We start from the raw sequence: 25765 nt of genomic DNA, 5'->3' as shown, positions 1-25765 counted from the left end.
GATGTTTTTCCTTTTGAAAAGTGATCTTTTGATATTACTTTTGCACTGAAGAAAAGCCTGTTGAGAAAGTAGTGGGAGGTGCAACAGCAGTGAGGGGGCTGCAAAATTGGAGTTCTAAAAATTATTTCAGCTCGTGTGTCAGAATAGAAGAGGAGGAGGAAAATGAGTTTTAAGAGACAGAGCTAATTGAGTGCTCTATCTACACAGTGTTGTGGATTTAAGTTTTGCCTGGAAAATATCCTGTATTACATAAACTGTGAAGGCAGAAAATGGCTTGAATAACACTGCTTAATAAGCATGCATTGATGAGAATTAATTTTGGAATTTAAGGTGCACTACAGTGCTGAAAATTAGAGCACTTTCTGTCATGCAGAATGTTAGATTTTAATGTGAGCTCAACCATAGACATCAGAGAATCCAGGTGCTTCTGTGCCTTTATTAAACACCTGAGCTGAAGAGAGGCTCTGGTCACAACAGTCAGGGATGAGAAACATAAATATAGAGAACCAGGCCTCATTATTAAATCAGAAGTACTTGATTTTTTTAAAGATATTTTTTTAGAGATTTCAAGTGTTTTAATTTTTTTTTTAATTTTCTCTTTTAACTTTATGTCTGCAGAGGACTATCACATTTTAGATGTCCTTCAATGAAAGAGTAGCACTCTTAACCCACTGGTTAAGATTGTCTTTTAAGCTAATTGAAGTTAGAGTTTTTTTGATCTGGTGGTCAGAATTTGTGACCACTCGGTGTTATGTGGTAAGTTTGGCATCGTGCAGGGCCTGCACCTAAAAGCATTCAGCTGAAAATAAAGCAGGCTTGCCACATGTTAAAATGGGAAAACAGGAAAGCCAACAAATGAACCACTTAAAGCAATCAGAGTATTTCTGGGGCTCTTGAGAAAGCAGGTGCTGCTGTGACGGTGCTTCTGTCACTGGCCTGCCGGGGGAGTATAACGCTGTCAGGAGCTGCTTCTGGCTGAAATTCTTGGCTCTTGCTCATCAGGCCAGGAGTCTGCCAGTTACTGCTTTTCATTTGTGCTGAAGTCCTCTTCAGGACTAGGAAGTAGCATTAAATCTGAAGTGGGGATTGGTCTGGAAGAGCAGTGATTGGAGATTTATGAGCTTTGAGGAACTGTTTCAAATAATTCATAACAGGACTTAGATACCTGCTGTTAGAGGTTGATCATACATTTATAGCAGTAGTCCAGAGATCGATTATATCTTTATAACAACAGTTTCTAGGCCTAATTCTGAAAATAATTTTCTTGATGAAGGCAGCTGGTCGTCTGCCACTTCACCCTGTCTGAAGAGCGTCTGTCAAGGGAATGCACCAGCACATATGGCAATAGTTGGTGGGGTTTTTGTAGAAACTAAAAAGAGGAAAGATAAAGATACCTAAAGATACCTTTTAAGCTTTTGTTGTTGTTGTTGATTGCCAAGCTCTTACACATTTGTGATTTTTTATTTTTTAAAATCTTGTTTCTTCCTAATAATAAGTACATGTTAATGCGTAAGCAGACTACCTGATGTTGGAGTCAATCAGCCTCATGATATCTTCACCTGAAATATTTTATAATAATTAATATTCTTATGCTTTGAAACCATCTAATTATTTATAAAAATATTCTTGCTCTTCCAAAGTATTTTTGAGAGTGCCACCAACCTGGTTTGAGGGGGGAGCAGGTTGTGAAACAATGTTTCCTTAAAATTGTTTATTTTAAGAATTTTAGGAAGCTTCAGAGCAACCTTTCCAGAAAGATTTTTTTTTTTTTAGGAGAAATACCCATTTGGTGTGAAAATATTTCCTGTCTGCTGATCCATCCTGTTCCCAGTGATTTGCATAGAAACAGCTTGGTCTGTGCTTTACTTGAGGTTTTCCCCATGACAGCAGAAAATATAGAACACAGATATCAGGATAGATCAGATTCAGCTTTTACCAAGGTTTGTGCAGTCTTTTTATTGCTTCATTAGGAGATGATTCAAATCCTTTGATTCTTTTTCTCTTTGGTCTGATTTCAGAGTCACTGAGAAAAATCGAAGGAGCAGCAGACAACAAAGCTGCACACTTAAACTGTAGCAATATTCTGCATGACTCCTAAAGCTGTAGTGTGTGAGCAATGGGCCGTGAGCCTGTGTCAGATAATGTCATACATGCTGAAGTTCCTGACAGGCTGTATAATCTCATAGAGACCAGATTGCTAATAGCATGTAAAGATGCACTTTCTGGATACCTCAGGGCTTTCTAATTTCAAGAAATGTTTTGGTACTGTCTCATGTGAAGTTCTCTTGAGCTGAAAAAAACCAAAACCTCAGCATCTCCTGATTCCCTGTGTTCTCCATTGTATGATAAACTCTAGTATGAAATTTCTAGTCAAAACCAGAGGAGGAGGAGAGCAGAAGTACCCACCCCAGAAGAGTAGAGTAGTGTGGCTGTCAGGTGGCATCATGAAGCATTTGGAAAACCAAATCCAGATCGATGTTCTTCATAGGTCAGACCAGAGGGATAAAGTTGTTTCTCCACCTTTCCATGGAGTTCCTTAGTCCTTGAGCTGCTGTTCTACCACTGTTGCTTCTCATGAAAACCTTTGGAAGATCTCCTTTTATTTTCCTGTGGACAGAAGCCTTTTGGAAGTCTAAAAGGTTTTACAGGACAAGATATTGTGTCCTGTCCAGTTTGTTAAGAATTTTGATTTTGAATGTCCTTGGCAGTTTGGTTCCAAACACACCATTTCCCTCTGCACAATTTTCTCTCAGAGTGAGCACAGTTCTTTGATGGATGCTTGGATTTAGCTTCTAGAACTTAGTCCCATGCTGGCTAAGAATGACTGCTTCCCCCATCACTTTCAGAAGTACAAAATTTAGGGTTTTTAATTTAGTTGTACTTCAAAAAGTGTTTCTCATGTGCACAGAGCCATCCCATTGCATATTCAGACATGCCAATAAAAACAGAAAGCAAAAGGTAGCAAAACCTACATGCATTTAAATGTTTTTCTGGGCAACTTACACAGAATGAAGAGGGGAAAAAAACATCTCTTCTTTCCATCTTCACAATAGATGAACTCTTGACATTGCTGATCTCAGTTCTAGATTTTACCATGGAAAGGAGATGTAAGTCCTGGACTCAAGACAGCTATTCTGGAAGTATCAGTATGTAAATATAAAGGGCATAATCACTGCTGGGCTTTTTAGTGGTAGTAATTTCTCCACTAATGTGAACATTAGTGAAAAATATTTCTCCCCCATTAGGTGTTGCTTGTTTAATTGGATAGTCATGAGTAGAGGCTATGTGTGATTTTTTTAATGAGGGAATGGTACAGAAATGAATGGAAATTAATTCTTTAAAGCAAGCATTTTCTGAGTTATAATGTACTTGTAGATTCACTTGATTTGTTATTACTTGAGCTATTCAAAGGAATGTGATTTCAGTGGTGAATAACATGGCTCGGTTCCTGGGGGAATGAGGTGCTATCTGGTCAAGAGCTGTGAAATATTCCCCTTTCAGGACTCACTCTTGGTCTGGAGCAGTGTGGTGCATTGAACATGTTACCACCTGACAGGTCATCACTGTTGTCTAATCACTCTCAGTTGACTGAGTGGTAAACTGATTGAAAATAAATGTTCAGAAATTAGAATTTTAGGCCTGTGAAGGCTTAAACATTTATTGCAGTCCTTACAGTATATGATGGGAAGTGGACAGTTTTTTGTGTTTGGTTTTTGCCTTCAAAATCAAAAAGTAAATAAAACTTCTGTTCTCATTTAAAAACATATTGTGAATTTAATATGTAATCACTTTTAAAAACTTAAGTCTTAAAATTGCTTGGTGACTTGGGGTGGCAGTTTCACAGCAATGCCTGGCAAGGGTTTCCAAGAATAAGTTCACCATATCATGACTGTATTTTATATTGTCTTTTATCTGTTTTAAGACTATTTGCATGAATCTGCAATAGTAAGATCAGAGTCTGGTTGTGTTTTAGGTACTTGTTTGGCAGGGTATTCAGTTTGCTTTCAGTGTTGAATTTCTTCACTTTGCAGTGTCTGCCTCTGAAACAGTTGACATGTTCACAACTATAATGTTTCCAATTATTTTTAGAGCGTTTCCCATAAGCTTTAAACTTTTTTCTGATGCTGTTCTCTACATGTATAATATTTTTTGCAGTAATTCTATGTCCATACAGCAGAGAAAATTCTAGTTATGGCTCAGGAGAAACTTTAGAGGCTTTGTTTCAGTCATTTTAGAAAAATATTAGGTCTCCGTATTTTCTGAATACTTAACAGAAATGGATTCAAGCTCTCCTGCTTACTGATAGCATTTCCTGAGTCTTTGGGGATTAGCTCTGCAGTTTTTCTTGAGTCTAAGTAGCATTTATTACCTTGCCTTTGCTTACAATGCCAAAAGAAGATAATAAAGAATGGTGATTTCTGCTATTCAGTGGCCAGCAGAGCTTGCTGAATAACAAATATTAACAGCTCACACATTGAATAAAATCTTATAAAATGAATTTCAGATTCTAAATGAAATTCAGATTCTTAAAACCAAGGTTTTGTTAAAAGAAAAAAAAAAAAGGCAGACCAATTCCTCACCACACAAAGCATGCAATGCAGTTTCTCACTGTAAACATGAAGGTGCTGATGATTGATACCAGTGACTAAGTAAAAAATCTAATGGTGCTTTCTTTGGTTGTTCACATAAATATATTACTACCCTGAGACAAGTAACCATTTACAAATTATGCAAGTTTTATTTAATTGAAAACTAGTAGCTTCTGTGGCAACTGCTACCTGGAAAGCAATGCTATAACATGAAAACGTAGCATGTAGTAATGCAATTATATGTCTTCATGTTATGAAGAGGCATTGATTAAAGATGATGCATCTATTTTAGTTCATCCATCAGTAGTCATTTTCTGGAGGTAATACTTGAGAAATGCCCCATCTCTGGAAGTGTTCAAGGTTTGATGGGGCTTTGAGCAACCTGGTCTAGTGAAAGGTGCCCCTGCCGTGGCAGAGGGTTGGAACTGGGTGGTCTTTAAGGTCCCTTCCAAGCCAGACCATTCTATGGTTCTAGGAAACCAGACTGTTTTTCTTTTTAGAAAAGAAAGTTCTGCCTCTTCAGTAGAGAACTGCTTCCCTATAAAATCCATTATTGATAAGATGATGGTCAGTCAAATCAATTGATCAAATATCTTGTCCAGTATTATGAATGTAAGATCAAAGTTGAAATCAGTCTGCCAACCCTTATTACTGCTTATTGCCTATTTAGAAAAACCAGGAGTGAGTTTTGTCATAAGACAGAGTTTGTTCTGATTTGCGCATCTCCAGAATGATGGCAGTAACGGTATTGATGCAAACACATCCAGCTAAAGCAAGGGCTGGAAACCAGGCTAAGTTCCTAGGGAGTTTTCATGCTGGATGCTGCTCATAAAAGATGAGCTTAACTCTTGTCAAAGGCTGCAGTGTCTGCTATACAAATAATACAGAAGTTGGAGTAGCTGGTGCTAATAAGGTTTCCAGTGCTGCACAGACTTCTACAGAGAGAAATGGAAACCTTGCATCCTTCACAGTGCTGTCCCCATGGCATGAGTGTTTCTGCCGTACAAGCATGCTTTGTTTGCAGTGTAGGTAGTACCGTAAGAGCTAACAGGAGGGTGGGGCATTTGGCATGGTGCTCTTAACTGGAGAGGTACTAGTATTCATCACATTGTAAAATTCTGAATTTGTTCTTCCTTATCTCATTCTTTCCTGCTGCTTCTGTTAGGACTTCAGCCTTCAAAAGCACTTAGTCCTAAGTCAGTGGTAAGCTGAAGATGCTGGAAAATTATGATTCTTTTCAGGCTGGTGTTTTAGAATGGTCATGGAGGCTTACAGGATCTCTGTCTTTTTGCTTATTAAGTGGTCTTTGTAACAACTGAAATGCTGCCCTTTTCTAAAATGTGAAGTACTGAAAGGCCCACATGGCTTTAAGTTAAACTCCCAGTGGTTCCTTAATGTTTAAAGTGTATGAGAAGAGTACAGATATGTGTAAAGTGTGGAAGTCTGTGGTAAGAGCATGCTTGCCCTTAGGAGTAGAGTCAGATTTAGAGGAGATGTGGGAATTAAAAATTTAGAGCTCCAACTATTCCAGCTATCAAATAACTGCTATTGCATCAGTAACTAACAAACATGTACCACTAAGAGGGATGAGAATTGCACATCCACATGCTATGCCTTGCCTTTGTGCTTGCTTTGCTGGGGGCTGTTATCCTCTGAGGATGAGGCGTGGAGAGAAGCTACGCATGTGGTTACACTTCTAGAGTTACTGCAATCCATCTTCCTCATCTGCACTCCTTAGGGGCAGAAAATTAGTTGTAAATGAGGTCGGGCTATTTATGTTTTATGTAGATTTCAGGAAGTTAAGTAGTGAATCAAACTTATGTTGACCTTAACTTGAATATATTTATCTCACCATTAAGAGAAGTTTAGATATGACTGTTAAGGAAGAGGAAAGTGTTTCCTTGTAGGATCTGTAGAAAATTTGAATCTGTAATTTATTTGTAGATGAACACATTTTTTTAACAAAAGAAAGTAAATTAAATACTTTGACTAAGTTGAGAAGTCTAACAACAACTTCAACAGTAGTCCATGCTTCATGACTGATGAAATCAGGGTAAGTTACGAGATTGTCTGGAAAACGGCTGTGATCCAAATTCCATCCTAGTTATAAAAGATAATAGCTAACAAGTGAAGAGATGTCACCAGTGGTAGGCAGGAGATAATATGTGGTGTGTGCAAGTCTATTTACAAGTGATTTTTTTTTTACTTTTCTGATAACAAATGAAGAAAGTTTTTTATTTGTGTATTTTTACATACAGAATATGTATGTTTTCTGTAATAGGCAGTTTTGCCCCTTTTCTTTTTCCAGAGTCAAGATGAGAGATATGCTTTCATTGCTGAATGGTATGACCCAAATGCTTCACTCTTTCGGCGTTATGAACTTCTGTATTATCCAAAAGATTCATCAATTGAAATGGTAAGGATGTAAAAAAAAAAAAAAATCTGTTGTCACAAATGGAATATCCAATTAAACAGTTCATAAAATGGCAAGTCACTGCCTATGCCTATTAATTTTCCAGGTAAGAAAATTTGATGAAAACTGTATCTTGCTCTGTTTCTAAAACGAAAAGAAAAACAAAAATATGAGTTCACAGTGAACCATATGAAATAGCTTCCACATTTATGATTTTTTTCCTTCTTAAAAGTTGCTTTGGTGTGGAGAGATTAATTTTCACAAATCTAGTTTCATTCAATCTCTACTTGGGTTTCAGAATTGAAACTCAGCAGCACTGACCTACTGCTGGAGAAGTGCAAGCTGAAGCTAATTCCAAACAAGAGAAAAAGCTTCAGCAGGAATTCCAGAAGTCTCTGGAGAGTAAAATGTAAAAGAGTCTTATCGAAGTAGAGGAAATAGTAAATTTGGTTTAATGAGAGATAGGACATTTCAGACAGTGGGATCCAAATTTTTCCATCAGCAGACCTTTCTGACTTGTGGTTCATACAACTATCCAATTGCTTATTGACAGCAATGAAAACCAGCATTTTGCAGTGTCAGGCATGTAAATAAAAATATAATATGTGCTATAAAGATAATCCTCATGCCAACCAATGCTTTGTGCTTCCTTTTAGGAATGAGTAAGTGGCATGGGCTAGACTGTTCTGATTCTTAGTGAAGAGTCTAAGAATAGCCTAGATTTAGATATTCACTATGGATATTTGGATATTCATTGTCAAATTTTAACTTTCCTGATATAAAAACCAACTGCAGAAATAAGAAATATAGTGGAATATGCCTTTTCTTACTCAAACTGCTCCTCACTGAAGCAATAATACCCAGTTGTGTGAGAAAATGCACTTTGCACTGATTACTAAGTTAGTTCTTTGTACGATGTCTATATGTGCACAGTTTTCAAAATGTGAGGTTTCTAATTTTTATTTCCCAGAGACAGTTTAGCTGATCAGTCAGGAACTGTAATAATCTTCCTACACAACCATGTGTAGGCTGGCAAAATTGTTGTTCATTTCACCTACACGTCTCAAAACCAAGAGCTTCCAAGGTGTTCTTGAGCTTCTTAATGCAGTATCTATGCCTTAGCAGACTTTTGCATTTTGTTGGTGTACTCTTAGGTTAAAGTAGCATGGTGTGTACATAGCCATAGACTGCATGTGGGCAGGACAGGAATTAAAAGAACAAAAATGTATGTGAACACCCTTAGAATATCTCAAAATTACTTTTGAGAGTGAGTTTGTGGCCAGATATTATATTTAGAATTATTTTCTGTATTTTCTTTTAAATTTCTGATGAATTTGGTGATTTTTTTTTTCTTTACTTCTGCCTAGTTCTTGTGCATCTTTTAGTACTTGCCTGAGGAGATGACAACCTGTTCTTACCTCTAACATATGAGATGTTTTAAATGGAATAAATTTGTAATTGTGGTTTAGTCTTCTAAGCTTTCTTGATGTACCTGTAAGTTCAAAGGACTTGGAGTTAAATTTTGATTAAGTGAACAGATTCAATCCCACATACTGTGGAAATTTCTGATGGTAGAGTAAGGATTAAGTTGAGTTTGCCCACAACTAAATCTCTTGCTAAGGTAGATTTTGATCTTGTTTGTGCTGCAGTACGATGTGAAGAACCGTCGCACGTTTCTGAGGCGCACCAAGTACGAGAGCTTGCACCTCGAGGATCTCTATGTGGGCAGCAAGGTCACTGTTTTCTCCCGGCGCCTGACCATAGTGGACTATGGGAATCTGTACACCTCTCACAAGCTTGGCAGCCGCAAAGAGAGGTAGGAAGGGAAGAGTTTGCAATCGTGGTTGGGGGCTTTGAAGTAGATGTTTGCTAGAAATGAGATTTCTGTACTAAGGTGGGCAGAAGAGGAGATGGCTGCATGTTTGCATGCAGTTTGAAGGGATCTGATTTCCTGATGGCTGCAGAGAAGCAAAGTGGTACCTGCTTGTGGTACCACTACAAGGCCAGCTTCTCTTTCGTGTCAGCTGCTGGCTCCTCTAGGTATCTTGGGAGAGAAGAGGGGGAGGAGGAAAATGGGTGCTATTCAGCTTTGTTACTCAGCCAGGACAGGCAGCAGTAGGGTTCTTGTGGATTTGTGGATTCTCCTGGGGCAGAATTGATATGGTAACTGATGTATACGGGGCTTGAAAGGCCTGGACCTTATGGAGTTGCAGCTGTCTCTCTGGGATCTGTGCAGAAGCCTAGTGCCTCACCAGTCTGAGCTACTCTCTGTTAGTAATAAATGAAAGTACTGGAGGACCACTCCCATTCTCTGTTGTTTTTCCTCACTATGGAGATTTTTTTTCTGAAAATTGTTTTCAGCTTCTCTTAAGCTCTGTGTGCATGAGGACAGAAAGTACAGTGTGAGAATATCAGTAAAAATTACAGGCTTGCTTTTAGAGTTTGTTTATCATGGATGAAGTTAAGACTCGTAATGTATTTTTGATTTAAAGACTTGCTTTGGAAAAGACTTTAAGAAGCCATCAGATAAAAAAACATCAGGACTAAGAATACAAGGACACTAAAGTTAATTTACAAGAAATTTAGATCTGGTTTAATGGCAATGCAGGTAATATCTGAATTTGCAAATTAATACATTTTTTTAATTTCCTCCAGCCTTTTTGAAAAGAGCACAGAACATTTTCTTAGTGAGCCTTAATTACTTGCTCTCTTGCTCCCTCCCAGTAAATGGACTTGTTTTGAACTCTTTTTGGAGAGTTGTACATAACCAGACACAGAGAAAGAGCTGCGTGTTTTAATATGCATCTTTGTCTTAACTGCACAAAAAAATTGCCGTGAAAACACCTGCCACAATATCTTTCCAGAGTTTTAGTACTTCTCCAAGCTGGGGTTGGGAATGGTGAAAGAGCAGCAAAGGAGGTAGAGAACACAAGGAGGTGGATTCTGTATGTGTGGCAACGTTTTTTATTCCTCAGTGCAGCTTTGGGTAGATACATCTTTATACCAATGCAAGGTTGTGTATTTCCTGCTCTGCCTAAACTAACATAATCCCTTGTGCTCTTGCAGTGCTCATGCAGTTATACCAGGAAAAGGCAGCTTATGATAGAATGACATTTTCTTCTTGTAGGAGACGTTGCAGTCTACACGACAGCACTGTAATTGTGTCAATGAAGTGGTTGGTCTTGGGAGGAGACAAATTTTTGTACTGCTCTACAAAAGGAAGAAAAGGCATTTATGACATGTCAGCTGTTTGGAAAACATTTTAGGAATGTTGGCTGAAAGATAGCATATTCAAGTGGTGTTACATATGCAGAATAGCCCAGAGGAACTTAGTGAAAGGTGCTTTACTCAGGCAAGGGATTCTCAAAATCCAGTTTCTTCACAGAAGCTTTCACTGAGTAAACAGGGTCATATTAAAAGAGTTTCCTTGGGCAAAATGGTTGCCCAAGGAAATGTGAGTTATTTGTCTTTTTAGCCTATCCCTAGCAGGTCTTACAGCAGTTATTAGATGTAATAAGATTTTTGCAGTGCATGATAATTCCCAAAATATTCTGCAGTTGGAATTATATTAATAATTTTATGACTGCTATATGAAGCAGAATGTTTCTCTGTCTTTTTTTGCTCTTGTACTGTACAGGGCTATTGGCAGATCAGTTCGACTTCGGAAGTGCGTTCTTTGGTCACTCAATGTGTGCTCAGACAGGCTCAGCAGAGGCCTTTGAGATAGTCTGTGGAGTGAATATAAAAAAAAATCTTGAATGTTTTGAGTTAAGGACCTTTATTTTTGTCAGAAAAACAAGTGAATGTGACCCTAGGTACATGAGATACAAAACAGACGTGTAGAAAAAGGCTAAATTTGCACAGGCTCTTTCTAGAATTAGGCTACAATTATTAAGACAGTTCTATTTCAGTTTCTATACTTACTTTTCTTTAGTCTTTGGTCAGTTTTTAAATATTGTTGTATTTAAGTGTTCTGCATTTCTCTTCTCCTCCCAGTGTGTCATAAGAAAACCATCACTAACAGTCACTAAAATGGTTAAGTGAGCATGTGCCTACTTACAGCGTGCTACATAAGGCATCATGGGCATAGGACAGGGCTTGCTGTTTCTGCAGCCTCTCTCTAGTGATTCTGGGTGATTGTAACCTGAGGTAAACATTTGTCTGACCAGTGTGTCCTGTAGTAAAGTAGGCTTTACTTAGAGTCAGTATTACTGGTATTGAAAATGATGTTAGAAGACTTGTGTGTATTGCAGAAATACTTCTGTTCTCTTGTGAACGTGATATACTATTTGTATGCTTCTCATTGCATTATGTCATTGACATAGTCAGCGTTTCTTCCCCTACAAGACATTAGCTACTCTACATGCAGAAGTCCTATTATTAGAAGAAAGTAGGTCTCAGAAGCATAGTCACAGCATGCTTTGTGGATTGTTCCTTTGATCAGTTCTCATTTTCTGTTGTTTCAGTACTCCTTGCAGTACTGTCACACAGTCCTTCTTAAAATGTAAGCAAGCTTAATTTTCCTTCTTTCTCCTTGGTTCCTAGACATGAAACTGTTTTCAAATCTACACTGCAGACTGCATCATGCTAAACCCCATGAAACATATTCCTAATTACAACTAAAAATAGGGCACATGAATCAAAATCCAATCTCAGAAACAGTCTTCAGCATCCTGAAGTATGCTTTTGGTATCCTGCTTACTTCTGAAAAGCTCACACTGAAATGTTAAAGTTTAAATATCAGTGTTAGACAAAAGATATTACAATGGTTGCTCATTGCACTTTGTATTAATTTCTTCTAGGTAAATTGCTTTGCAATGCAATATTTCTGTGCAAATTTGTAGGAAAATCCTTGAAATTAAAAAAGTAAGGGGCAATTTATTTCTAGCATTACCAGTCTGTCTCAAACAACCTGTGTAATAACATAAATTAAAAAAAGTGTTCCTTGAGGAAATGCAAATGCTGCTGGAGATGCCATTCCAGGGGTTTGATCCTTGTTATTCATGGGAAATGACAGTGTTGAGAACCTCCTGTGCCAGGATGCAAGCCGTGCATTGTGTGATTGTCATTGGTCAAACATGCAGCTGCTCCTCCTCACGCTGTACACCCTGTGATATGATAAATTATATCACAAAATGAGGTGGATCTGTTAAATCTTTGGGGAAGCGTGGGACAGGCTGTAAGGCTACATGGAGTATGCTGGCAAACCGTGTTCAATGTTGGTGAGAGGTCAGCCTTTCCTGATCTGAAGATGGGGCTCAACCCACTTTAGCCTGCACTGCAGTGGACTGAAGCACAGTCTTGGTTGGTGCTTTCATGCAGTTTCTGGCTGCTGCCTTAGTCCATCAGCCTTTCTGTATCATACTTCCCAATGGGTCTGAACCTGAGGTGCTCCATGTGTAGGAGCTTCATGGTGCTTGAGGAAATCTGTTTGTTTCTGAGCTCTGAAGGTCGTCTACACCTCTCCCTTAGTTGCAGATAAAATGTTGCATATGCTCAAATCTTCCTGGTTACAATTTCCTGGTCCTAACACCTCCCTTGCTGTACATTTGCTGTGAAATAGTCTGTCTCTTGCCAAAGCATCTGTCAATCTGGGGTCACTTAAGGTTCAGAGTAAATGTAGTGGAAGTTCATCCATCTCCTATAATCTCAGCATGTTTGTCCTGGCTGGAATATATTGCTGCTAACCTAAGGGCTGTTTTCCATGCTATGCTGGTATAGAAAATAGGAAATTTGCAATTTTTTGTCTTTCATTCAAGGAAGTACTGCAATTAAAAATTCCATCTTGGAGAGCCTTCTTTATTGGAAACAGTGTAAAAGATGGAAACTGCTCTTTCGGATTGTCAGAGACGTAGTGTTTCTGAGATGCAGGGTTGAATAAATCTGTTGGTTTGTAAGCTGAGCACATTTGAAGCTGACTCACTGCAAGATGAATGCAAATAGAAAATGCAATTTTACAGACCTTTTTTTTGCGCTTGTTATTTTTGATTAATAATACGTTTAGTGCTGATGGTGTTCTTGGTGCTATGTAAAGCTCACTAATAAAATAGTCCTGGCCCTGGGGATGTACAGTGTAAAAAGATAATTACCTAGAAGACAGCATGTACTTGGAAATAAAGATGTGGGGGAGAGTGTAGAGATTTTTGGATTGATGTCCCATAGAATATTAAATATAGCTGTCAGTCAGTATAAGAGATGCAATACCTCCTCTGCCATCCTTTTATTGTGTCTATTAGCAGTGTCAGCTATTTGGCATGCACATTCTATACCATAAAGTTTTTATACTGTACCAAGCACAAGAGGATCTTCTCACTGAGGACTTCAAATATTTAAATATTTATTTATATTAATAAAACAATCATTTAAACTTTGGGTCTTATGGAAGAGGCACATGTTTAAGTAATATTTTTTAAACAGGCAATTTTTACGGCTTCAACTTTATGTGTATGTTTAACATTTGGAAAAAAGGGAGCTGAGCAGGCACAGGGGGAGATTAATAATTCAGTTGTGTTCTAATACAGAGTGAGGAGCTGTCAAGACGCCAATTAGCTGAGGAAGGAGTGGTCAAATTGTGTGCTCTGAGAGCAGAGGGACAAGTCTGTAAATAATAACTTCTGGTGAAACACTGTGAGCTGATTTGAGTTAGAAAGCCAAGGAAATTATAATGTGCAAAGCTTGTTCTTATCAGAATAATGTGTTGCATAGGCGTTCAAGAACAGCATGGAAATTGATGAGACACCGGGATAGTGAATATGTGACTGTGACAAAATTTCTCGCTTTGATGTGCTGGGTTTTTGTCTGTATATGGACCCAACATGCACACCAAATGCTCTGAGGAAAGTCGTGTTGGCTGTGTCTCTCTACAATTTTTTTTTTCTCCCCAGAACGCTAGCTTTGATTAAACCTGATGGAATGCATAAGATTGGAGAATTATTTGATATAATTATTAATGCAGGATTGACAATAACTAAGGCCAAAATGATGCTGCTTTCAAGGTAAGGATTTTTTAAGGTTAGATCTATTGTATCTAAATATTTTTGCAATTAAGAGTATTCTCTGAAGCTATTATTCTGTGTTGTTCACACGTCAGATCAATTCCAGTGAGTAAGAGAGGTAACTCATGAAACTCATCAGTTTCATAATTCTTTAGGTTTCTTAAAGTATTTAGAGATTTAAACTGAGTAGTAAAAAGTGCTGTGCAAATGAGTATGGTCATGAAATATGTCATATCTGTATGAACCAAAGGTGGCTACCATAGCTTTAGCAATCCAGCTGTGTTTACTACTGACATGCTGTATGTCCTCACTGCAAGGCTTCCTCATACAGACGGTATTGCTGATTATAATAATGTTGTCTTGAAAGTATTTGGTTTGCTTGCTCTCAGTAAATCTGTTGTCTTAATTTGTGCTCTCAGATTTGTGCTTTTTAGTCACTGGAAGTCTTAGGCAAAGCAAATGATCTTCTGATGGTGCAGGTTGGAGAGGTTTTGCTCATGCATCTTCCTAATCCCCCAACCTTCAGTGTTCTCCACTTCTTATTGAGCCCAAAGATTTAAAAGAAGGTGAGCGTCAGAGGAAAGAGAACATAATTAATTTACCTTAGAAGACTTTCCCAAAGTTACTGCATTATTTCTCCATTGCTGCTTTGCCAAACCTATTTGTATGCAACGTTTTTGGAAAGAAAAGTGATCTGTCTTACCTAATAACATTTTCATGTATTCTTGTTGCTTATGTGTGAGTTCAGAAACAATTTTCCTTCACTTCAAAACCCTTTTTGGCTTTCTGAAATTTTGGTAAAATAATTATAAGACTTCCTCCTCCTATCTCTGCATGCACCTGCTGCAATGTCTGATGGTACAGGTCCCAGATCCTCCATCCAAGAACTCCAAATCATGAGTTCAAACAGGTTTCTAATGTTTCTTTGCAATTCATAATGTCTTTCAAACTAGCTTTTTTGTGCTTCTTCTCTCTTTCAATTTGAGAGATTTGATCCTGAAATGTTGTTTTGGGTGGTGCTTTATTTGAGTGTCTGAGAAGTCAAACTATTGAGCCAAGTCATGTGCTTTAGAGTTCACTCACACTGAAGGGAAGAAATGGAGACTTGAACTTTTATTTTTACATTGCCTTCTGCAATATAAAAGTTTTTGGTTGTCTTGTATAATTGAAAGTAATTATTAATAAGCACAAGACTGGGCTGTGATACTGAATGTATTTAAATAGTGTCTTCAGTATTTTGTGGTTTCTCTGCATACTATCTACTCTGTTTCTTGGGACTGTGCCATTTTAAAATGACAGAACTATGGCTTTGCCAAAATCTTCTACCCTTAGATTTCTGAGGGCTTGCTTGTTCAAATCATCATCTACTGCTTTCTTTAAAGGGATTATTAACAACATTTGTCTGTCAATCACTGTTAAGTAGATTCATGCCTTCTGTAAAAGCTGTAGCCAAGATATGAAAGTGTGGGCAGGCACTTGCTTCTTCAGTCTTTTCCTTTAATCTTGTCAGTTCAGTCTGTTGTACATAGGTGAAAACTGTTTTCCATTATTTGAAAACAGAGAATAATAATGAAATAAAAAAGGAAACTAAATTATACAACACAACTGCACTTCGATATTTATTTCAGTGGGAATTGTTAACTGAGTAGTAGAGCTCAATTTGTTTCAGAAACAGACCTCTCAAATACTTCTTTGCAATCAGAAATGGAAATTCTTAATCTCTTCACATACCTTTTTTTTGCTTTCCAAAATTATTTGGTGAATTACTTTCAGAAGAGGATTTTCTGGTGAAATAATGAATTGTAGGCAAACCTTTTGCAGAGATTAGGCTTGAAGAATGAGATTGCAAGAGTTCCTGTCTAGCATAATTTTTACATCATGCTTCTGCCTTAGTTTGAAATGGAAGGGAAGCAAATTTACTGTATGGTTGATAAAAATATTTTGGATTTTGAATGGCTTATACTGAACTAAAAGTAACAAACTAGGAATTATTCAGGTCATTTTGATTAAAAAAGCTGAAGAAAAATGTGACTGTTGAAACATTAATAAATGTCAAGAAAATTAAATTATTCTTAGGTTATTCTTGATGTTATTTCTTTCCTCTGTCAATATTTGGTTTAAGTCTGGACTGCAAATGGTAGAGAGGCATCAAAAGTTCCATTTCAGATGACAGAGCTATGCCTTTGTTCATACTTGGAATCTGTTATTTGAAAAATATGCAGGCAATTTCTGTCAGTAAAGAGAGTTGCTCAAAATGAGCAAACTCATGAAGACCAGAAAAAATTAGAAGACTGTGCTGCAGGTAAAAACAACTTTCCAATTTGGAATCTCTTAGTCACCCTACAGCACTGCTTTGATTATGAACTTTGTACCCAGAGTAGAGGTCAGCAATATTGCGTTCTTTCACCTGTCAATCCTTTTGAAGAGCTTGTCCTTCTCTACAAATTCCAGCTTCAAAAAGCGGCACACACCAGGATTTGGAGCAAGCCAATACTGAACCTGTGTTCTTAACAGGAATTTTGAAGCTGCAAAATAGCAGGTTTAGAGCTGAAAAACTATGGATTTTTCTAGCTGCTGCCATGCAGAAAAAGCAGTTCAGTAAGAAGAGTAAAACATGAGAAGCAGTTGGGGAAGAAGACAAGGAAGAGAGTAGGTTCGCTGGTGGCAGGGGCTGGGGAGGGTGAGAAGCCACAAGATGGTGTGTCTATTGGTGGATGGATGGATGGTAGCTCTGCACTGTGGTGATCCCCAAAAGCTGTGTAGTTGGGCAGCTGAGCCCAGTGCTGGTGGGAGCATGGGTGTGGCAATGCAGAGCTTGGGAAGGGCCACCAGAAAAGGACAGCTTCTTCTTCCAGCACCTGAGGAAAGGCTGAGTAACAGCTGTGCTGCAGACACACTGGGTTTGCTGGGTAGCCTTAATTTGCCTGGCAGTGTAAGAAGACCCCTCACTCCAGAAACCCCATTGCTTTGGAAGAAAGCAGTGTGTAGTCAGTGCTGTGTTCCCTGAGGAGACATGCAAGACCAAGTTGAATTTTGAAGTATGAAAATGTGGGAGAAATCCAGTTTTAATATGGAGAGCATTGTGCTGCCTATGCAAATTGTGAGATTGAGGATGCTGAATGGAAACCAGTTTATGCAGTATTTTGTTGTGCACCAGTTTAATCAAACACTAGCCTTGATAAAGAAGTTTTTCAGTGGAGCAGACAAATTGTTTGTTTATACTTTAAAACCAAACTTCATTAACCAAATATCCCTACTCAAACTGATAAATGATGAAAGCAATGTAACAGCAAATGGCTTGGCAAGAAGGTGACTCTGCTGCATTTATTTCTCAGCCTGGGAATGTGGGGTGTGGGAACCATCAATGATTCTAAAATGGGCTTTAGTAATTTCTTCTCAGAGCAGGAGCATAAGGAGTTGTCAGCTATACTGGTAGCCAGACTAAATGTGACAGAAATTTAAATGTAGTTTCTGTTATTGGACATGAACACCCAACAAGTTGTCCAACTTAGGAAGACATTGCCTGTAGAAACATGTTTATGAATGATATTTTAACGAATAATTGGGGGTTGGGGGGGTTTATATATATTTCTGTGAATATATATATATATATATATATGTCTTTTTACTTTTCCAGAAAAGAAGCAGCTGATTTCTATGCTGATTATCGAGCAAAACCTTTTTATCAGTAGGTATATCAATTTCAGCTTTACATGTATTAAGCTTATTTATTGAATGCATGAAATTCATTTACCATTTTTGATACCACAGGACAATGGGAAAATCAGGGCTTGTCTTAGTTGAGTGAAGCCCTTTGCAAAGCATGCACCTTTTCTTCTTCCTCCGGGGAGAGGTCCTTATTTCAGCTATTCAGAGTTTTAACTCACAGTTTTTACAACCCAGTGATATCAGGGGAATGTCTTTTGTCCCTCAGAAGTGAAAATGCTCCTAGCAGGGCAAAACTTCCAAGCCAAGAGAAGGAATATCTTCAGGATCAGGGTGGAGCTTGGAGATAATGAAAATTAGGGGGAAGACTTAGTTATAAGAATCGGTTTGGTAACAAGTACCCCAAATCATAAATAACTGTAAGGATAGTGCATGGGACAGTTTTTACTGTACTACTACCCTTGGACAAATGTCAAACTTCCATGATGCTAGACTGCTCCACCTAACGTGAGAAACCTTAGTCTTTCCATAACTGACCAGATGGATGCTTATGACCCAGAGACTGAGTCGTTTCTACTTTCCCTGAAAGTGCCAGCAGCTTTCTTTTCTTCCCTCTCCACTGGGCATTCTGCTTCTTTTAGAAAGAAGGTGCCTTTTGTTTTTCAGCCATGTTGTTGCCTGGGTTTGCACTGATGTGGTTGAAAGACCTGGTTTCAATACTGTCAGAAGTGCTTGAGAATTAGCATTGCCAGCTGCTCTCCAGCAACAGCAGCTGATTTGTTGTGGGTCCAAACTCAAAGCCCTTCAGAGAGACGTGGCCCCAGGCTATGTCTGACCATGTTGGAGGTCAGAGAATGGATGATTTGGAGTTGCCTTTTCTTTGCTGAGTAAGCCTGCTTGAATATGTTGATAAATAATCAAGAATTTTGCCTGCAGTGTTATTTCACGAATGTTATTTCATGAATGTCTATCTGTATTAATGGTAATTGTCTGAGGAGCTGTAGCCTTTGTCCACTGTGATATGTCTGTCTCCCATCCTTCAGTCCTATTGGCTGCATTTTCTGTATAGGAGTTTTTGCTAAATTAGAAATAAATAGCTCTAGAGCATTCCAAATCAAATAGAAACAAGAAACTTCAAAGCAGTAAAATGTGAAATCTACAAACTTATTTATATTTGAATGTTGTATCTTATCTTTAAATTCAGATTTAGTTTGCAAGTTCGCTAGTCAATGTAAGTCTAGTGAATAGTAAGAAGAAATAACAATTGTATTGTTTGGAAAATAATGGTTTTCGTATTAAAGAATAAAAAAAATACTCAAGGATTAGTCTGCACAGTAAATACTGTTGTAGGAATTGCTTTTTTCTTAGATGTATGTATGTGCACTGTTTAACTGTCCTAAACAAGCAAACTCTGACCAGCAGAATATGACTTCCAATAGCTTTTTATTGTGTTGTTTCTTTATGTAACTTTTCGTCGTTTTAATATTTTTTCTTTTTCAAAAAACTACTAGGATTTTTCTTCTTGACCGGTGATCATTAGGGAGAAGGTACTTGGAGAAGCATGCACATACACAATTATAATTGTGTAAAGCTCTTCTTCTAAACAAAATAGTACAAAAACCAGAGTCAGTGTTTTCTTTTTTTGGTTCTGTCCTGACTAAACAGTGAAAAGACAGGCTTATTGGTATGCATGTTTTGTGAAGATACTGAATTATAGTTATGGTGTTTTGTTTAGTTTTTAAGTTGAATGTTTAGGTTACCAATTTTGGGTGGTTGTTTTGTATTGTGAGGTGGTCAGGACACGAGGCAGGCTGCTCTTGACAATCTCTTCTCCTTACTTGGATTCATCCCATTAAAATCACTTGAGTTATGCCAAGATATAATAACTCACTTTATGAGTAAGTCCTTTATCCCATGCAAACTTTTCAACTCTTTCCCTTCTCTCCCACTTTGAACTTTGGCTGGGCAAAATCCATGGGAGAGATCTGTGGGACAGTGGAAAATTCAGCTTGAAAGCAGTGCTGATGTTCTGTCAGTGGGGTACACATCCAGATCATGTATGAGTCTTGAAACGCTGCTGTGCAGAAGAGGAAAGCTTAGGAATCATTCCTGTCAGACAAGTGGTTACCAAGGGTCTCTCTTTCATTGTTAACAGGACACCAGTACTGATCCTTTCAAAATTATTTTGAAATCTAAAACTCTACAGAGTAGCTTGACTGAGCTTGGGTTATCTACATATTGGTTTTTTTCCTATGACCATGATAAGGGAATATCTGCACATGACCGAATCTAACCTCTTCCTCAAAGCAAAGTCAACTTCAAAGTAAGATCAGTTTGCTCGAGGTCTTGCCAAGTTGAGTTCTGAGCATCTCCACTGGATCATGTTTTTGTTGGTTTTAATTTGTAGCATGGATCACCATGTGCTGTTTCCATTTTGCAGTGAGCTTCTCCAGTTAATAATGAGTGGTCCCATCCTTGCTATGGAGCTCTTAGGAGATGATGCAGTAAGTAAATGGAGAGCAATAGTTGGGCCAGCAAACCCGGCAGAGACTGAGAGCGATACACTGGACAGCATCTCAGAGAGCTTTGGACATTGCGGCCTCAGAGATGCAGCTCATGGCCCAGATTCAGTTGCTTCAGCTGCTAAAGTAAGTTTTTGACTCTTTCTTGACTGAGGTTTATTTTTACTTTTATCTGCCAACAACCAGATTAGGAATTTCTCATTTTGTTTCCACACTTGAGTTCAGAACTAGTTTACATATTCTTCATGGCTTCTTTTTAGCATGGAAAAATAAACTGTCTGAAATCAGAAATCTTGTTTTTCACAAAGGTGAATCTGGGTGCTTTGATCAGAAGAGCATGTCTGATCATTTTTAATGTCTCCTGTACATCACAAACTGAGTTAATTACATGTTCTGTGTAATCTACCTGTAGTCTACCAATGTTGGTCATGAAGGGATTAAGCAATTAAATCCTTCTGTGCCCTCCTGTGTTTCACATATTTGCTCTCCTTCGCAGTTCTCACTAGTGCTCTGCTTGCAGCCTACTAACTGTTATTGTTCAGGATGAAATATTAAAAACCAGTCCACTTTGTAGTGCTCTGAGAGATAACAGTGTGGACATGGCTTTGAGGAGTTTGGTTCTGTTTTGCTTTGTTTGCAATGTTTCTTTTCTCAGTGCTAAGAAAAAGCCCTGGGACTGGGTAATAGATATTACCATTTCTGTAGAATTAAGGTGACTTTTGTGTGTATTGTTGTGGGAGAGATATGCTAATAAATGATGACAGGAAAAAAGTTTATCTCGTGGTTGATTGATGTGTTGCTGTGATGTCAGCTGCAGACCACTTTAGCTGGGGAAAGATACCAGTTGCTGCTTCCTTGATTCTAGTCTTCCCTCTATTTAAACTGGAACAGCTGCAGTAGCACAGCTGGAGAGAGACCTGCCACAGAACGCCTAATGAGCTGCCAAGCAATGTATGCTAGAAAATGTGCACAGAGGTCATACCCTGGCGGTGAGAGCAGAGTTGGGCAGCCTCCCTTTCTGGTGCTGTTAGGATGTGAGGTACAGCAGGCTGACTGCAAAGCATGGGCAGTTTTCTGCTGGCCAAGCATTCACCTTGCTGTTCTGCACTGTGCCTGGGATGCTGGATCCTCTCCCTGTGCCTTCAGGTTTTGGCAAGAAATCATATATTGGACATGAAGTACTTTTTCTGCTGGCCGAATTGATGAACATGTTGCAGACTCAGGGTTTGAATAAAAGTGATCTCTAATGATGAACGAGAGTTATAGTCAGCAAAGATTTTGGAGTTCTGGTTAAATAGTTAAATGTCTTCAAATATAAGGTTGAAAGTTTCTGTTTTTTCCTGTGTACTGCCATGACAACTGTGCCAGCTTCTGAAATGAGAGTGTAGGAAAAAGTATCTATTAGCATAAATTTTTGGTTAGAAGCATAAGTGTGTTGCTTAGGTTTTAGTTTGTTGTTCTTGTTGCATTTCATTATTTTTGTAGTGCTGTCTGAAGGCCCTGTTCATCTGAAGCTTTTTTATGACACTGGGATTATTTTGCTGAACCATCTGTAGATGTGTGCATCTTTGTGGTGTCACTGATACCTATCTTTAATAAATGAAACAAAATTGTGAATTTAGTGCCCGTATGCCTTTATTAATTTAGTAGGCCTAGTATTATATGCTTGTATAGCAGTTGCTATGGAAACTAGTTGGCTGTGCCTGCAGAAAATTTGCTGAAAATAAAAGATAAAGGGACCTAAATGAACTCTCCTGACAAAAACCTGAAGTCTCAACCACATTTAATGAACAGCTGAACACTTAAAGTGGAAAGCTGCATTGTTCTTTTGATGGCTAGATGAGAAGTGAAAATTTGTCTCTGATACACTCTAACCTGCTGTCTCTCTGCAGGCCAAATTTTGTAATTTCTTAAGATCAGGAATAAAGGGTAAAGAAAATAATATTTATTAATTTTTAATGCTCCACAAGATTATAGTTTGGCCTTTTATTATGCCAGTCCTTCGGTATTATTGAGTTAATTTTCTTTTATGAATTTTAATGGCTAAAACTAAGTGTAAAGTATTATACGTATTTTACTGCCTTTTTCTGGCTGCTTCTTTTTGAGTAAATAGCAATTAACAGAGTGGGACAAGTTCCTTGAATCATGCAGCATTTTATCAGTAGAAGGATGTAAGGAATGAACCCTATTGTCTCAGGTGTGCCCACTTAAAATGCGGATTATTTGCCAGCAGAAAACAAAGACCCTTTTTCTTCTGTTGAAAGATCCATTGTCCAGGATCCATTGTCCAAGATCCAAACCTCGACAAGTTTGAACTGTGTAATTCTTCAAGGAAGGATTACAGAAATTGTTTAAGTGCTATGAGCTAAATATGTGTCCATTCCATTTAAGTTGAGCTAGTAAATTAAGGGACACAATTCCAGGAAATAGCCTTTAGCACTGCTACAGGAAAAAATCAAATACATTTGATTTTATTATTCATTTCATTTTAGTATTTCTTGGATGTAATTTTTTTCCCTTAAATAGAAATTTATCAATTCTCTTGCTGAATTTGACCAATAGGTGTGAAATGGAACCTGTGGTATGGAAAAAGTGTGAAGCTGGCAGTGAACAGTGAAAAAAATATCACTGAGGAAAGAAACCTGACTTCCAGGTTCACCCCAGTATGGTCTAAGACCCAAGGTATCTGATGCCTAAATAATGATGCTGGGAAGAAAGAGATTGAAGGCAAAAATACTCCTTTGATTTATCTGAGAAATCAAATGCAGTTGATTTCATCAACTTCAATTCAGTAAGAATTTTTTAAAAATTTTAGGGCAAATAAGGTATGACTCAGCAATTTTAGACAAAGTGTAATTGTTTAAGAAGAAAGGAAAAAAATGTAAACAATTTGGAAGGAGGTTAGTTTTGTATATGGAAAGAAAACATACTGAGAAACAGATAGTAGTTGTATTTTTGCTTGTATAGTGGAAAAGATTATTTGAAAGAAAGGAAAAATAAAATACGTGTATAAGGGACTGGATTTGGAAAGATATTGAGGAAAGATAGAGATCACTGGTAAAACTGAGACCACCTCTACCAAATGACTGTTTCATCAGCACTTTGAATGCATTGCATTGCAGAACTGAAAAGGAAGACATTGCAAGAAATACTCCAATCCTGTTTTTATGATTGTAGCAATGGTGCCAGAGGGGAAAAGACGCATTTGACATAATATTTTAGGGAAGAAGTATTTGTAGAAAAAAAAATCTGTGCTAAAGGTTTATCTTCTGTGATTATGAATACTTCAGATGTTGTTACTTATGATAAAAGCTGATGTGTACAGCTAGATCAATCTAAAATGTGTTTAATTGTTTTCAGGAGCTAGAGTTGTTCTTTCCCTCCAGTGGAGGTCGTGGACCAGTCAGCAGTGCAAAATTCGCAAACTGTACTTGTTGCATTATTAAGCCTCATGCTGTTAATGAAGGTAAGCAATGCAGATAGCAGAGGACAAAGCAGTGTGTGTCCATTGTATCCATGATCATTCCTATCCTCTCTTTTGGGGAGAATGAGACTGTCTGAGCACAGGGTGTATTTCACAGTACATGCAAAGCTTGCAGATATATTGTCTTTCATGTACATTTAGTATTTCTACAGCTTATTTCCATGAAGAATGAGTGGGTCATGTGCTTTCTATGCAGATACTTTTTCACTTTGGAATAAGAAGGGAGAGGCAAAAAAGAGAAGGATTAAAACCTACATGAGGTTTGACCTATCTTGTTGTGACAGCTTCCCATGTCCTTGGTCCTGTCTGCCAAGCATAGTCACCTGCTGGAAGAGGTTAGCATCCTCCCAACAGAGTGAAGACAGGACACCTGGCCATGATCCAGGGCCCTCCACTCAGGCAGTAGCACAGCAGATTAAAACGATTCACAAAGGGAGATTTGTGCTGTTCCGAATCTTGTTCTGCTGAATGCAGTGGGGATGGAAAGTAGAAAAGGCTTGTTTATGAAAGTGAGCTTTTTGTTTGTGAAAGTGAGTGACTTAAAGCATTTGGTGGATTCTGGGATGCTTTCTGTGCTGGAGAATGCCCTGGAAGTTTGCCATATGAGTATTGGAAATGTTTAATGCTCTACTGTTACTATGAAAAAATAACCTTGCTTGTGTGTCCTGTACTTAGATCCGGGACCCTGTGGAGGAGCAGTGAGTGCACTAAAATATTTTGACTCAAGCACTGAAATAGCACTTTAGAATGCAGAATATATATCACTATGTGAGAGCATAGAGGTTTTTCTTAGTGAGATGCAGAGCACGCTGCAACATTTTAATCACTTCTTTGTGGATAGCTTAAATGGAAACAGCAGAAGTGGCTGGAGCAGTTTCCAGGCCTTTCACACCTCAAGTGGGATGTCTGGAGAGCTTGCTGAAATTAAAAAAAAAGACTTTCACAAGAAGGAGTTTCGTGGTTGCTACTGATAATGTGCCTGTTATCTCTTCCAGACCTTGCATAGTATCTGCTACTGATAAGTCTGCCATGCAGCAGACACAGTGATGTTCCTTTTACAGAAATATGGGCAGCAGCTGGGACTATGATTTTGCCTAGCTACGTGTTTGCAGAGGACAAACTTTTCTGTGGCAGAATTGTTAGGGTCCTTCATTTGAGTGTAAAAACAGCAGAGTGGATGGCTTGGACTGGTTTTTTTAGACTTAGGATAAAATTTCTATTACATATAGAGACTCAGGCTCTTAGTGAGCTCAGGTTTTCTCTTCCTATTTTCAATCTTACTCATCTCTGTAGGTTTCATAGTGTCCTGTCTGTTCCTCTTTTCTTCTTTAACTTCTCTGAATTTTTCTGAGTGGTCAGAAGACAAAAGTGACTCTATTTGCACATCTCTCTGGGAGTGAGTGCTTGTAAGAAAGTGAGGGTGGTGAGGAGAGAAGAGGAAATATGGATGTAGGTAAACAAAAAATCTATGTGCACATCCAGCTTTGCAGTGTGAGTGCTGGTTTTAATGTCCCCTATTTAGTCCTGAGGTCTTAGAGAACCTGAGGTCTTTGTGTCCCCTATATAGTACTTTTTCTCACACCACAGAGGGCTGGAAAGTCAGAGGACAGCTGCCAAAAAGCAACTAAAATTTGAAAAAAAATTTGTGTAAGCATTCTCCCTCCATGCAGCTGTCATTACTATCCTCAACAGAACAAAGAAATCAGAACTGACTTTTCTAAGTCAGAAAAGTGCTTTAATGCTTTGCTGTGGTTTAACTGCAGCTGGCAACCAAACCCCACACAACCACTCGCTTACTTCTGTGGGGTTGGTGAGAGAATCAGAGGAGTAAAAGTGAGGAAGCTCATGGGTTAAGAGAAGGACAATTTAATAGGTAAAGCAAAAGCTGCACACACAATCAATCAGGTAAGTGGAAACACGCTAGAGAGGAAAGGAAATCCTATGTGGCCTTCAGTGGCAAAATATGGTTTGACAAAGCCAGAGGCATGGAGAGAAAATCATGTGGGTCAAAGCAGCAGAGCCTCTTTTGCTTTGGAGTTTTGATTTGTGCTCTACAAATTTTCAGTATTGAGTATCTAAAAATAAACCTTTTTGCA

General features: G+C 38.2%; 1 protein-coding gene across 5 annotated transcripts in view; it reads left to right on the top strand.

Moving 5' to 3' along the window:
* The window catches only part of NME7 (NME/NM23 family member 7), an 88559-nt gene that overhangs the window by 10279 nt on the left and 52515 nt on the right, over nucleotides 1-25765 (top strand). For 3 of the 5 annotated variants that reach the window (XM_014878600.2, XM_088158890.1, XM_088158891.1), the window contains exons 2-7: nucleotides 6898-7005; nucleotides 8652-8818; nucleotides 13887-13997; nucleotides 17635-17685; nucleotides 20104-20311; nucleotides 23546-23651. In XM_014878600.2, the coding sequence (XP_014734086.1) occupies nucleotides 6898-7005; nucleotides 8652-8818; nucleotides 13887-13997; nucleotides 17635-17685; nucleotides 20104-20311; nucleotides 23546-23651 (751 nt within the window). The remainder of the gene's footprint in view (nucleotides 1-6897; nucleotides 7006-8651; nucleotides 8819-13886; nucleotides 13998-17634; nucleotides 17686-20103; nucleotides 20312-23545; nucleotides 23652-25765) is intronic. The other 2 variants (XM_088158892.1, XM_088158893.1) reach the window with 2 other exon arrangements.

Source organism: Sturnus vulgaris, chromosome 2 (genome assembly GCF_052056855.1).
Source record: "Sturnus vulgaris isolate bStuVul1 chromosome 2, bStuVul1.hap1, whole genome shotgun sequence".
Taxonomy (NCBI): Eukaryota; Metazoa; Chordata; class Aves; order Passeriformes; family Sturnidae; genus Sturnus; species Sturnus vulgaris.
Note: the sequence above shows the minus strand (reverse complement) of the source record. Positions and strands in the feature narration are given on the sequence as shown.